The following is a 15,322-nucleotide window of genomic DNA, read 5'->3' as shown; positions in this document are numbered from 1 at the left end:
GAATAGGTATAACATGGGGCACTGGAATTGTCTCCCATGACATTGCAATGATAGGTACAGACCATTGTATGTTTTGTCAAAATCTATAAAATTGTGCGGTGCAAAGTGTAAACCATAATGTAAATGATAGAGCATAGTTAGTAGCAATGCTTCAATATTTGTTCATCAACTGTAACAAACGCACCACACTAATGTAATATGTTATCAACAGGGAAAGTGTGGGAGGGGCAGGTGATGGGTTTAATGGGAGTCCCCTATACTTTTGATGTAACCTTTGTTATCTAAAACTTCTTTAAAAGTAAAGTTAAAAAAGAGAAATGGATGTGGTGCAACCAATTGGGCTCCCTCTACCATATAGGAGGTCCAGGTTTCGATCCCCAGGTCCTCCTGGTAAGGATGAGCTGGCCCACAGGGTGAGCTGGCCCATGCGAAAACGCGGCCCCACGCAGGAGTGCTGCCCCGCCTGTGAAACCCACCCCACACAGGAGTGCCGGCCAACGCGGAGAGCTGGCACAAGATGACACAACAAGGGACATAGAGGAGAGAAAATAAGAAGACGTAGCAGAACAGGGGAGCTGAGATGGTGCAAGAGAGTAATCACCTCTCTCCCACTCCAGAAGGTCCAGGATCGGTTCCTAGAGCCGCCTAATGAGAAGACAAGCAGACACAGAAGAACACACAGCAAATGGACACAGAGAGCAAACAATGGAGGGGGCCGGGACAGGGGGGATAAATAAAAAATAAATTAAAAAAAAAAAAGTTAAAAAAATTTTACAGATGCAACAGTTCTCACAACATAGTAACATAGTGAAGCCTACTGCAGAAGAAGGGCTGTGTGTCAATCGCACAAGTGTAAGAAAAGTCTTTCATGAATTAGAACAAATATACAGTAGTAATACAAGGTGGTAAGAATAGGCAGTATACGGAAAAAATACACCTAATGCCAATGATAGACAACAGATAAAACTATTTCAATAATCTTTCATCAATTTTAACAAAGATAACTACTGTTCAAAAAAATATAGTACAATTATAAAGGAAGTGCTATCATCAGGTGTAACAAATGTTCCACACCAGTGCAGGGTGTTGGTGGGGTGGTATATGGGAATGCATGACCATTTTGTAAACTCACAACTTCTATAATAAAAGGGAAAAAAAGAAAACTCATAGAATCAGAATCTAGAATGCAGGTTCCAGGGACCTGTGTGGAGGCAGGGAAGGGAAATTAATGCTTAAATTGTACATAGTTTTTATTTGGGATGCGATGATGGGAAAGTTTTGACAATGGATGATGATGGTGACACGATACCGTGAATGTAAGTAACAGCACTGAATTATATATTTCAATGTGGATAAAAGGGGAAATTTTAGATTGTATATATGTTACCAGAACAAAAAACTTTAAAAAATATAGGACTGTACAACAGAAACTGTGAACCACGGAACAGTTAATAGTACAATTATAACATTATTTTTCCATCAACTGTAATAAATGCACCATACTAACACAAGGCATTAACAACAGCGGACTTTATAAGGGACTGGGCATTTTCTGTGTGATTTTTCTGTAAACCTACAACTTCTTTAATAAGTATTTAATTTTTTTAAAAAGAGATCTGCCAGGGACAGTTAATAAAATAAAGGCCCTGCCTCTTGAGCAACAGGAAATACCTTTTATATCTGTCATTATACCAGAAATGATGGATTTTCTAAGAAGCAAAGAAGAATTTCAAAACAAGACTCTCCAAGTGCATGCCCAGTGTCAGCTATCCCTGCACAGCTGGACCTTCTTTTTGATTTGCCAATAATAACTACGGCATCTTCAACATGAAATTGTCAGACAGAGTAAGGTGACCTTGGTGAGGCGCCTGTCCTGGGGAGGAACAGATGGCCTTCGCTGTGCCCTGATATCCCTGCACGCATGCTCGCATCGCAGCTCTTGGGAGCTTCAGCAACTTACTTGCAGGAGAGGTCCACAGCGAGCGGGTTCGGAGGAGGGATGATCAGAACCACAGAAGGCACCAGCATGTCGACGCCACCGGGGCCCGTCACGTACCATTTGCTGCGCTCGTTGTTGTCTTTCAGGATGCACTCATCACCTTTGTGCACGATTTTCTGTAAGGGAAACGTTTTGGCTCTAAGTGCACATTTTTATCTTTTTCCTCAAAGATATAAAGAGACGCAAATGTCCAAAACCGTCAGCTCATGCTCTTAATGGTATTTTTCTCCACTAAAGTCAAACAACACTGCAGCATCTTCCTTTAAATAACACACAAGCTTAACTACACGTGCATCTAAAAGGTATATACAAAAGTGACCTATATAGTTTTATTCCTTCCTCCCTCTCCAGATGACTCTGCCATCAGTTTGCTCGTTGTTTTTGATCGTTATCCGTTCCTTTGTTTGTTTTCTTTAGGAGGCCCCAGGAACCGAACCCTGGACCGCCCGTGTGGGAGTTGGGTGCTCAACTGCTCGAGCCACATCCGCTCCCAAAGTGAGCTACATTTTAAGTGAATTACGCAAAGTAATTTTTCAGGGATAGTCTCTGGGAAATCATTAGCAAAATGAGAAATACTTGCATAAAGCAAAGCACATGCCATGGTTTTTCTGTTTGAGGAGTTCATGTTTTGTATATTAGATTTTCTTATGTAGAGTCACTTGTCTTGTTTGTGCTTAAATTTTAAAAACTTCGAGGATTATGATATTAGAGTTCCAGAAAAATAACTTTCTAAACTAACTCCAGCATCCACCTAGCTTCTTACAGTGGAATCCTTAATCAGTGGACAACTATCTTAACTAGTAAAATGCAATCAATTTTTTGAATTCCTTTTCAAATTCTCACTTCTCTTCACACAAGTTCTTAAAACATTTCTAGATGAAAGACAAAACTCCATTGTGTAACAAAGTATATCTAACCAAATAATCACATTTTATATTTTTTAAATCCTCCATAGTTTTTATAAGAAAATAGACCTATGGGAATTATATAAACAATTACTACAATCACTCTTTCCATATAAATTCTTATATTTACCACAGAGCCTGCAGAATTGTTATACTCAAACACAGCATAAGAACTTGCCAAGGCATTCACTTTATATGCGACGGAATGCTTTTATTTTTCATATTTTTTATGGCAGAGATTTTTAAAATTACTTCTCTAATAAAAAAATTTTAAATAAAAAAATTTGAAGATTAATGATCACAGATAAGCAAGTTTTATGTATTAGAGGAAAGAAGTCTTAAGCCCTAAAAGAGAATTAAAAGCGTGTAATAAAAGAAACCATTGTCCTCATCATTGACAACTTTCACATGAAACACAACAAACATGCCGCATTTCCTCACCAGCCTGCGGCTTTAGACATAAAAGAAAAAAACATTCGCAGTTATGTGCATTGAGACCTAGATTAACTTTTGCTCTCTTGCGTGACAATAATCTTGATGTAAAGACAGAGAAGACTTTGGTATCACTCTGAATAACCGAGTACCCACCTGGTCTTGTTTGTAGTCACAAAGGGCCCTGAGGATAATGGGTTTATTGCTTCTGTAGTCAGGGTTACGGGGCTTCAGCTGTACAATCTTCTTGGACTTGTTTACCAAGTTCTGCACCTGACGCTTGTACTCGAGGATCTTCTCACGCTCTTTCTGCAAATTTAAGCGAAAATCATACTTGCAAAAGAGAGACCTTGTGAAGTTTAGACAGGACCTTCAAATGCCATTAATTACTGAGACACTGCGAACAAAAAATCGCCAGAGTTAACATTAGCTATAAAAAGGCACAAATTCATCTGCAAGAGGATGTTTCAACCTAAGCTCCTCTCGACAACTCCTTTACCACGAATGAAATGGGCTTGGGAGACTATCCCTGTGTGAGAGGACTACCTGGCTAAAAGGGGAAGTCTGCTTGTCCAAAGGAGTTGTCAGGGTAAGCACTTAGTATTCTCCTTGTTTTTGCCGTGGTAAGAACTTTGGGCAAATGCCCCCGACACTGTGAAGCAAAAGCCAATTTCCAGCAGTAGTTGAGCATGTACAGAAATTCCATTTGAGAAAAGCCACTGAATCGGGGAGCGACCGCTTGCACGTTGGGCCACGTGGTGCCCCATGGCACTGAGCAGCGGCCTGTGCGCAGCCGCGTGTGCATTCCACTCCCCCGGAGCAGGCTCGGAGGCTCGGGCTCTGCTTCTTACCTCCAGCTCCTTGATCTGATCCAGGAGGCGCTGCAGGGGCATGTTCTTGTCGCAGGAGAACTTTTTCCGGATGGAGTCTTGCAGGCCCTTGAGGTAGGTTTCAGTGGACTGAGCCTCTTCGAAAAACTATTTAAGGATGAGAATGGCCCCACGTAAATAAAAGGCAACTCAAAAGCCAGTGCGATCTGGCACTTCCATTTCAAGGAGTATAACCCCCAACAGTCTATTTGGTAGATGGTTTAAGGAAAACATTACAACAGAAAATGTATTAACTCATAAGACAGGAAAAGTAACTAGGTGAATAAATGACAGATCTAGGCACTTCTAAATGGAAAACCACTGAACACTGACTTAGGCTCTATTTTGAAGATCGTTCTGGGGGTTTGTTAGAACACATTCGAAACACAAGGTATTAAATCTTTGTTCTCAGGAAATGTAAATGGAAGTACGAAGTGTTCAAAGTACAACCTCCTCTCAAATGTTTATAAAAGGGATGGATGGATGGATGGATCGATGGATGGATGGGTGGGTGGGTGGAGGGGTGGTCAGATGGATGGGTGGATGGATGGACGGATAGAATGAAACAGCAAATACAGCAAATGTTAAAAGTTGGTGGATCTGAGTATTTGGGTAGAGGGTATGTTGGAGTTCTCTGTGTGAGTTTTTTATTATTTGTGTTTTATATTATTCTTGCATTTGTCCTGTAAGTTTGAAATTATTTCAAAATAATAATCATTTAAAAAATATATATAAACTTTTTATTTTGAAATAATTTTATATATACTCCTGAAAATGATTAAGTTATTGCTAAGTATAAGAACCTGAAAGTAGGCAGCATTTTCTTTGAGATGAACATCAATGCATTTGGTGATCTGAAGAATCCAGCTCCACTGTGTCTGAAGAGTATCCATATATGCCTGTAAAAGAAAATGTGGTTGGCTGTTTTGGCACCCATCAGCAGCACAGAGGCAATCGATCCCCTCGATGGACAGAGGAGTGCCTCAGAGAAAGCTCTGAAATGTTTTCTCTAATCCCAAATCAAACACATTTTTTTCCCCTAAAAATTGCATACAGAATTTCCTAACAGGGAACTCTTAGTAGTACAGAAACTAAATTTTAAAAATCACTTTTTGCCCATAGATACCATTAGGGGTATTAGTCAAAATATTTATTTCACCCAAAAGTGGCACAGCTCGTGGCCAATCAGGGTATCAGGGACAGCAGTCGAGGAGGGGCCCCCTGTGGCACTAAGCCAATCAGGAGAGGCCCAAAGCAATCCTAGCCAGAGGGCGTGCAGGGCTGCAGGAAGTGACTCCCACCAACTGCTAAGGAAATATTACAATTTTTAAAAAATAACCACTATGGGCATAATGGTGTCACCAGCTAACGTCAGTCCTTATGCATAACCCATGGATGGCCATCTAGGGCAGGGGGCAGCAAACTTTTTAGCCCAACAGCCTGATTGGCCCGTGCCTGTATTTGTAAGTAGCTGTACGGAGCACAGCCATGCTCTGTAATTGCTGTATTGTCTTTGACAGCTTCTAAGCTACAACAGCAGTTAAGTGGCTGTGGCAGACAGACAGAATGGCCACCAAATTTAAAATTAAGCTGGCAAGGCTTTAGATGGATAAGGGTCATGCATTTGTAAGGTCTAACTTTATAGAAAGTTTCCCTTTTATTTTTTTTTCTTCCTACTAAAAATATAAATCTCCAATAGCCTACCTCGATTTTGTCTGAAGCTGGATGCTGATTGAGGACGAGCTGGTCACTTTCTTGTTTCAGCTTATTAAGCTCCTTCTCCTTAACTTCCAGTTGACTCATGCGTATCTGCAAAAGGAAAATGAAAACTCCTTCAGAGCAAGTCACCTTTCACCATCTATTGATTCCACAGTACTTAAATGACGTTAAGTACAAGAGTGTGTTTTGGAAGTGAACGATGCAGAAAGAATCATATGACATTTTCCTTAAGAAGCATAGACTAAAAACACTGGAATCTGTTGGAGATCGTCCAGCACGTAGCGGAAATGGCTCGCCCGGGATTCTTCCGGTAGAATCACGTAGCTACAACCGCCACTGCGATTTCCTTATTCCGGGTTTGTATCATCCAAGCCAGCCGTACACGAACTCTGGTTTCTCAGAGTGAACTGGGTTACAGGAGAAGGCGATTCACCCGGATCTCAGCAAAGCCCCATCTCCGCGGATGCTGACAGGTGTATCGCCCCTCTGAGGTCCTTAGCAACCTTTCACAAGGGGAACATTTCGGCCAAAGCCGACCTGCACATGGCTGATTAAATTCCTGAAAAGCCGTCCATCCCGCCCCGTAGCCCTCAAAGAAACAGCCGCTGCGCGAGTCCCCGCCACACAGGGGCGACCTACGGAGAAGGCCTCCTGCTTCTGGGCGATGTCCGTGTTCCTGTCGCTCCAGTCGTACAGCAGCTCCTCCTCCTCGCAGTCGTTGATCCACATGATCTCCTTGGACGTGGCCTGGATGATGCTCTGCAGCTGCCGCAGGTGGTCCATCCGCTCAAAGGACGTTTTCTGCACAGAAAGGTCAAAAGTGGCACTTTTGAAGAACCACATGCAGATTAAACCGTGCTCTTGGCGGATCGCATTTGATAAACTCATTTGGTCCCTTTTGCGTGCAAAAAAAAAGGTAAAAAATCATGAAGATCGACAGGGGTGGGCCTTGTGCATTCCCCAGCACCTGGTGTGGGAAAAGGACCCATCCAGGCACTGGGATGGCAAGCAGGAAAATGTGGAATCAGTGAAGCAGCTGGTCTAGAAAGGTCTTCATGCAGATAGTGACGTTTGGTTCAAGAACAAGTTTTAGACCACTAAGGGGAAAATGGATGCTGAAAAAGATAAATCAAGATTTTCCTGCCCTCTCCTGCTCCTGAAAATTCAAGCTGCCATGACTCATATCCCAAACCCAAGAGGAAAACTCTATCACCACTGGCCATATTACTTTAAAAAAACAAAACCCTGCCAACGAGGAAATGTTGAAAGCGAAGACACGGAGACATACATAGGCTTAAGAAAGGAAATATCTAATCTTTCTTCTGATGGCCGAGTTATTTTCGTGGAGTCTATCACACTAATGTGATGACAGTTTGGTGATTCTCTATCCAAGGAAGACAAGTCTTCTTTTGCAAAAAAGCTTACTGATAAGGGAGAAAGTTTCACTTTCACTGCAGGTATTCAACATGTCCACTTTATGTAACACTGACATGCAAATACCATACTGCTAGGGACTGGCATCAGAAAAATATTTTCAAATTCGGTTCTAAAAGAAACACAACGGCAAAAATGAAACTGGCACCGAAGGGTCCTTCCCGTGCCATTAGGTGTGATACACAGCACGCCTTACGTCTAGTCATGCTCGGTGTTTATGGACTTGAAAGGAATTGAGAACCAACAGAGACCACGTGCACTTGAGTAATAAATCGGCTTACCAGCAGGTTTTCATACTCCTCCTCCAACTGGTAGATTGCAGATTTCTCACGCTAGAGGAAGACAAAAAATGGGGACTCGTTTAACTCCCTTGGTGAAGGTGCCTAGAAAGAGAGGCCCTTTTGAACCTCCCTTTCATCAGCTCTTGGCCTCAGACAACGCCTCTACAAATTATTTGACAGACGAAATATTTTACCTGCAGGATCTTTCCCAGGGGGTGTGTGCCACCACCTCCACCAAGTAAAGGCCTAACAACTGTCACTTAAAAATTCACTTATTACACACTAAAAAAGTTTGGGGGAAAAAACTGTTTAGGATTCCCTAAACCTTAGAGAAATCGAAGGAGATAGTTGGCCAGATACTTAGGGGGGGGGAAAGTAAGGCCAAAAAAAGCTGGAGGAAGAACTAAGGATGAGTAACTTTGGTCTAAGTCAAGAAGTTAGTGATTTAAAAGAGCATGGATCTGGAGGTAAAACCAAGCACTTAAGACCAGATTAATATTTTATTTTGCAATCCTCTTCAGCCTAGCCTCAAATCTGACTTTTTCCAGCAAAGGAAAGCATCAGAATGAGAAGCAGAAATGCATTTTAATTACCACATTGAAAAGGATCTCCCAAGGACCCAGAACTACATGATTGTCACATTTTTCCTATTGGGGAGAAAAAATTCTTTCCACGGAAATGGACCTACCACCTCTGTAGCAGTTTGACATAGTCACGAATTCCAAAAACAGATATTTGATTATGTTTGTAAACTGTATTGTACCTGGGTGTGATTAAATTATGATTAGGGCTTTGTTTGGACCATGTCACAGATGGCATGGCAAAGGACAGAGTTGGAGGGTTTTTGATGTTGGAGTTTGATGCTGAAGTCTTAAGCTGGAGCCCCAGGAAGTCAGCACACAGGGGAAAGAGAAGCCAGCCCCAGGAAGAGAGGAACACTGAGCCCAGAGAGAAGCAAGCCCTAGGAAGAGAGGAACCCTGAACCCAGAGAGAAGCAAGGCCCTGGAAGAGAGGAACCCAGGAAGCATAAGCCCTCACAGCCGCGGGCAGCTATCTTGCTCCAACACGTGAAAACAGACTTTGGTGAGGGAAGTAACTTACGCTTTATGGCCTGGTATTGGTAAGCTTCTACCCCAAATAAATAGCCTTTATAAAAACCAGCCAATTTCTGGTAGTTTGCATCAGCACCGTTTTGGCTGACTAACACAACCTCCAAAACTCTTTTATTTCCAAACAGCAAATAAAGAAGGGTCTGAGTGCCCTGCGTGTTTTATTTAACGCCTCCCCACAGCCTATTCAGTAGGTCCATCTGATTCCACTTCCCCATTGATGAAATGGGGTTTTAAGAACTTTCCAGTCTCCTGGGAAAGAAATACTGGACTAGTGTTTCAGACAGGATCGCCTGGGACGGAATGATTACCCAATCCTTCAAGATGCTTCGTCAAGACTCAAAAGTGCAACACGGAAAGTACCAGGTCAGCTTTGATCTTGTCCAGCTGCCAGCGGTAGTCCCCGATGACGTTGTGCAGGCTGCGGTGGCTGTTGATGTGCTGCTCCACCCAGGAGAGGTCAGCGCCCCACGTCACCATGTCCATCTCCCCCTGCGGGAGAAAGGAGAGAGCACCCTTCATTTTCCCTCCTCTGCATCTGGTTCACCCTACTGACCCCAACTAAGGGCCAAAGCGCCAAGGGACACGGGGAGTTCTGACTCACAGGAAACGCAAGATGTAAGTCTTAAGTATTTTTTAATATAATTAAAAGGTTCGGGATTCCCAAATAGCTAACGGGGATTGCCAAATCATTTCCTCTGCCCACGATGGGCTGAGGAGGTTACGTGGAAATGGCAGCCTTGAAACCCAGATAATGTCCTCTGCAGAAAAAAGGAATGTAAATGTGCACATGCCAAGTATGCATGTGTATAGATCTTAATGTGTGTACATATATACGATGATGCATACATGTTATAAATACACTGATGGGATTATGTATATGTTATAAAATACTGATGGGAGTTTCTTTATGCAAGGCACTCCCCCCCCCCAGAAAAACATATTCATTTGACGCCTCTATGAAAATACTTCGGCACGTAATTTTCATTTTTACATCCCCTGATTTACCTATCTCACTCCTCAGTACCTTTTAAAAACACTGAATTGGTCATTTGGTAAATAGAATCTATCCTGGAAACATATTGTGAGAGGCCAACATTTGTAGACAAAATCAGTTGATCATCAACGTGAGAAAGAAAACATTTATGAACAAAATAATCTCTAAAAACAGTTTTGTTAGGCAATAACTCTAACCAGGAGATTCCTTTTTTAAAAACAAAGCTTAAAAAAAAAACTGTTCACTGCAGAATATCACCCCACTATGAGGAAGCAGCATCCTCACTGTAAGAGCTCAGAGGATACCTTTAGAAAACAAGGTGGTGCACGGGATTCATACACCGGTAGGTGAGATAAGCCCCACAGCAGAGCATGAATTCAGAGAAGGGAAGGAGGATTGCCTGGCCTCTAAGGGAGCTATCTTCAGGTGATAAACTGGGCAAGTTTATCTGGATTACCATTTTAAAATGTAAGAAGCAGCGGGGGAGTTAATGCTTAATGGGTACACAGTTTTTATTTGGGGTGACACAACATCGTAAATGTAATTAACACCACTGAATTATACACTTAAAAAATGGTTTAAACAGCAAATTTTTATATATGGTAACAATAAAAAAGCATTTTAAAAAACCCATTCAGCTCCATCATGTACTGCTTCCCACGCTAAACAGCTAACCTAAAAGTATCTTTCATTGTTTATTTCTTCAGGATGTTTTGATTAGCGTAGCTGTTGTCTCTTTAAAATCTAGCATTTACTCTTATCTCTTCATATTATTTAGTATTTGTTATCAACTATCTCAGTGCTGTGAGACACCAAGCGAAAATGGCCGATTTCAAGGCGAAGTAAGTTATTATAATATACTACTGTCTTCAGGGATTGCTGTTGGCATTATTAAAATTGTGGCTTTATGTTAGTTTTTTTTTTTTTTAATTAAATCTGACTAAATTTATTATTGGAGTCTCCACTGCTTCAAATTTAAGAATGCTACATAAAAAGAATCAAACACTTTATTCCACATACTTCACAGTGCCCTAAGTCTATTCTTTCATCTTTCTTTTGCAAGAGGACATGTAAATTTTCAGATTATCGGTGTCACCTCTTAGGCGTGCCAAGGGCAAACAAACAATTCCAATTTGGTATTGCCACGAAAACATAAAACACATTGTTCGCAGCCACAGCCATGTCCTCCTCGAGTTGGCAAGTCTTCAGAGAGGGGAGCCACTGCAGAGGCGGATGGCAGCAAGTCAACAGGGACTTTGACCCTTCCCTCCTGGAGCTCTCTAGGCTTTCAAACAAACAGCCGGGCCAGTCCACTAGGAAGTTAATGAGATGCTGGGTCTCCAGCTCGCACCCCTCATTACCAGCCAGGGCTACACTATCAGACCCTTCCATCAGCAGCAGCACAATCGAGAAAACAAAACAAAACCCTGGCAAGGGGGGCGGGAATGCCAGTTCATTGTGCTGCCTGGGGAGGGCCCCCTTATCAGCTGAGCGCTGCAACTCAGCCTCCTGGGAGCGAAATGAAGAATGCAGGATATGCTGGCAGGGAGTGGAAGAAGAAGAAAGGGCAATCTTAGGGCAAACCAGCAGCAAGTGATAAATGGGCCGTGAGGTCTCTGAACCCCTGTGGCTGTCTCACTGAAAAGAACCTGCTGCTATCAGTTGTTTCTGATGAAAACACGGTCACACCATGACATAAAGCCGTACATGGGATAAGATGCAGAACAACACACAGCAAAAGGACCAAAAAGCAGACAGGGCGGGGGGAGTAGGGGGAAGGAGCAGGGATAGAGAGAGAAAATTTTTTAAATAAAAAATAAATTTAAAAAAGACCACTTGGCAAAATTTTAAAATGTTGAGCCTGTGCTGCAGAGGACTCTTGCAAAGCTACCATCCAAAACAAACAGGGAAAATGGCAGATTACGAGCCATCATTTTATGTAACTGTTCTTGACCGACAGAGGAGGAGGAGGAGAGCACGAGGGCTCGTAACTAACTTGGTCCGGAGGTGGTTTGGCCTAGCACCTCTGATTCCTAAGATGTCAGCCCTATCAGCTCTATCAGCTCATCAAGTCCTGCTTTAACATACCATTTCGTGACTGGAGAGCCAGGGGCTCCCCGACTCCTAAGCAAGAGCTTATTACAGCCCTCACAGGGCAGTTAATCACACATGGCTCTGGACAGAAAGTTGGCACCTGTTTTCTTTAATAATAGGGTAAGCTCCTCAGGAGTCTGGAGGAAAATTTGGAAGTATCAGTTTGTGGCACAGTGCCCATTCGTATAAAAGGCTCAAGAAATGGGTGTTCAAAGATTAGAAAGGAATTCCAAAGCACGCAGAGAGGTTTGTTATTTAGGTTTCTCAGATAAGAACTGACTTTCCCATAAGCCCATTTTTCATTAAGACTATTACAGGCACACCTTGTTTTATTGTGCTTTGCTTTATTGTGCTTCTCAGATACTGTGTTTTTTACACCCCTGCATCGAGCGAGTCTTTCAGCGCCATTTTTCCAACAGCATGTGCTTATGCTGTGCCTCTGTATCACTTTTTAAGGCATGTACATTTTTTGTCAGACATGATGCTACTGACTACAGTATAGTGTAAACCTAACTGTGACATGCACTGGGAAACCAGGGTTTGTGTGCCTCGCTTTATTGCGAAACTCGGTTTATTGCAGTGGTCTGGAACCAAGCCTGCATATCTCCAAGACGTGCCTGGAGGAAGTCTATATGATAAATGGGGGAAAGGGTTAACTGAGTGGATAAGTAAATCAACTTTAGTCACATAACGTTCTCACTACTTAGGAAAGAATGCATACAAAAAATTTCAAGTGGTTGAGAAACTTTAGAACCACTGCTAAATGGATCCAACAACTACTAATAAAACTAAGCTTTTTTAAACCCCGGACCCCATCACCTAACAAATGATCCCTTTGCTTATCGTTCTGACGAATCCACCCTGGCCAGGGAAGCCTGGTTCTTTAGCAGCAAGTGTTCATTAAAATAAATTCCCAGCTACATGATTATGGCATCTTTCTACTGCCACCTGTTCATTATAATACATAATTACTACACAAAGCAACAAAACAATAATTAGGATTGATGCTTTGTAGAAAGTCCAGTCCTAGGGAAAGCACCAGAACTTACTTCTGGGCCATGATTTTATTTCACTCCCATATAAGTGACCTAAGCCTTGCTCAACCAGACATCCAAACTAAAATGTAACCAACCAATAAGCCCAAACCCGAATATCCTGTTTTACTGTGTTTTGGGTTCCTCCAATTTCTTAGCATCTTAAATAAACTTCCATAATGTTCTTTTTTTAAAAAAAACACCTATCAGTAACACAGATATGGTTCTACTCAAGTAGAACAATAAAGTTATTTAGCACAGAAACTCCCAGAACAGATTTTCCTATTATAGACAACAAGAACTAGATATTCAAAATCTACTAAATCATACCGGTTAAATACTGCCTGTGTGATAAAGTATGCCTACAACGGGATGAGGTCACACATAAAAATAAGCCCAATTAATTAACCATCAGATCAAATATATACAAGTGGGGGGCTAAGAAGCCCTAATCCCTTGGCAAATATAAGGGGACGGTTTTGCAGGCACCACATAAGGCACGTGAGAAGAATACAAAAAATGTTAGCTTCATTATTTCTGACAAAATTTCTGAGCTGGAAAAGTATAATCACTGCCTGTGCTGCCAAGCCATAACATCTGGGCATTAGAGGGTATGGGCAGGAGAGTGAGGGCAAATGCAGATTTTTGACTCTTTGTTTTCTGTACCGTAGAAATTCAAGCTGCGTACTGCCCAGCACTGCAATCCAAAGCGCCCGATTTGGAGCCTGATATCTAAAGTCTGGAAGAAATGATTGTGTGCAGTATTGTGTATTTCAAAACAGAAGCTCACTTTCAAAGTCTTTAAGAGGGAAACTGGGGAAGCAGACTTGGCCCAGTGATTAGGGCATCCGCCTACCACATGGGAGGTCCACGGTTCAAACCCCGGGCCTCCTTGACCGGTGTGCAGCTGGCCCATGCGCAGTGCTAATGCACACAAGGAGTGCCCTGCCACGCAGGGGTGTCCCCCATGTAGGGGAGCCCCACGCGCAAGGAGTGCGCCCTGTAAGGAGAGCTGCCCAGCGTGAAAGAAAGTGCAGCCTGCCCAGGAATGGTGTCGCACACACGGAGAGCTGACACAGCAAGATGACGCAACAAAAAGAAACACAGATTCCTGTGCCGCTGACAACAACAGAAGAGGACAAAGAAGAACACACAGCAAATAGACACAGTGAACAGACAACTGAAGGGGGGAGGGGACAGACAACTGGGGGGAAGAGAAATTTTTTTAAAAAATCTGCTAAAAAAAAAAAGAGGGAAACTGAGGAAACAGCCAGCTGCTGCTCCCACCTGGAGGTCTTCCCATGTGACCAGGACGCTTGGCACAGGGCTGCCGTGTTCTACACACGCACTCTAGACAGGTGAGGGGTGCTCGAGAACCGGACCTCATTCTTCCAGCAGCCGCTTACCCTTTGCTGCCTCATCCACCCCAAGCAGTCGCCGGTGAGGCGCTTGGTGAACTCATCCCACCCGGAACCGCTCTGACAAGTGTATCCTCCGCCACCCTTGGAGCTGGCCCTCCGGACGCGCGGGGAGCTGATGGCCTTGTAGAGAGCCCGCATCTGCTCCTGGAGCTGCAGCAACCTGAAAGGAAAGGAGAGCAATCATGCTATAGCAGGGAGACATCCCACAAAAACACGCTCTAGGTAAACTCCCCTTCCCTGGAGTCTCCTGTGTCGCTCTGTGGGCCACTCATGTTTTATCTGAAGGCATTTTTCTCAAGCACCTGGCTTGACTCTTGATCACATGCAGAAAGTAAAATCTTACGGTGATGCTCAAAGCCTGCTACATGATGGGAAGTTTAACTGCCTTTGCCTAACATGGTAGCACATTGTTCTTACTCATGAGCATCATCCTGGGTCCTCCTAGAACCCTGGGACCTGGGGATAATGAAGAGCCGATTCAAATTACACATCCCTCGCTAAAACTCTGTTTTTGGAACAACAACAAAAAAAAAGATTCTCATTTTTGTATCCACTCAACTAAGCTTGACTTGCTATTAGACTCTCTCAAAAATCAAATGCTCCCAAAAGAATTAAAAGCAGGGACTCAAACAGATATTTGTATACCAGTTGTTCATAGCAGCATTATTCACAATTGCCCAAAGATGGAAGCAACCCTAGTGTCCATCAACAGATGAATGGTTGAGCAAAACGGGGTACATACGTGCAGTGGAGTAGTAGGCTGCCGTGAAAAAGAATGTTCTTATACATGTGACCACACAAATGAACCCTGAAGACACCAAGCTGAGCAAAATAAGCCAGATACAAAAGGACAAATATTGTATGGCCTCACTGATAGGAAATAATTAGAATAAGCAAATTCATAAGAGTCAGAAACTAAAATATAGGTTACCAGGGGCCAGGTGGGGTAGGGCATGGGGAGTTCATGCTTAATGAGTACAGAATTTCTCTTTGGCGTAATGGAAAAGTTTTGGTAATGGATGATGGTG

At 42.8% G+C, this 15,322-nt stretch overlaps 1 protein-coding gene across 3 annotated transcripts in view; it reads right to left on the bottom strand.

The window, feature by feature from the left end:
- DSP (desmoplakin) overlaps positions 1 to 15,322 on the bottom strand; it is a 51,162-nt gene that overhangs the window by 20,598 nt on the left and 15,242 nt on the right. For all 3 annotated transcript variants that reach the window (XM_058285199.2, XM_058285198.2, XM_071210961.1), the window contains exons 4-12: positions 14,280 to 14,454; positions 9,112 to 9,240; positions 7,640 to 7,690; positions 6,564 to 6,725; positions 5,910 to 6,014; positions 5,009 to 5,104; positions 4,188 to 4,313; positions 3,493 to 3,645; positions 1,961 to 2,115 (exon numbers count right to left, since the gene is read on the bottom strand). In XM_058285199.2, coding sequence (XP_058141182.1) covers positions 1,961 to 2,115; positions 3,493 to 3,645; positions 4,188 to 4,313; positions 5,009 to 5,104; positions 5,910 to 6,014; positions 6,564 to 6,725; positions 7,640 to 7,690; positions 9,112 to 9,240; positions 14,280 to 14,454 — 1,152 coding nt within the window. The remainder of the gene's footprint in view (positions 1 to 1,960; positions 2,116 to 3,492; positions 3,646 to 4,187; positions 4,314 to 5,008; positions 5,105 to 5,909; positions 6,015 to 6,563; positions 6,726 to 7,639; positions 7,691 to 9,111; positions 9,241 to 14,279; positions 14,455 to 15,322) is intronic.

The sequence above is a fragment of the Dasypus novemcinctus genome, chromosome 22 (assembly GCF_030445035.2).
Source record: "Dasypus novemcinctus isolate mDasNov1 chromosome 22, mDasNov1.1.hap2, whole genome shotgun sequence".
NCBI classification, from domain to species: domain Eukaryota; kingdom Metazoa; phylum Chordata; class Mammalia; order Cingulata; family Dasypodidae; genus Dasypus; species Dasypus novemcinctus.
This window is presented reverse-complemented; position numbering and strand designations above follow the sequence as displayed.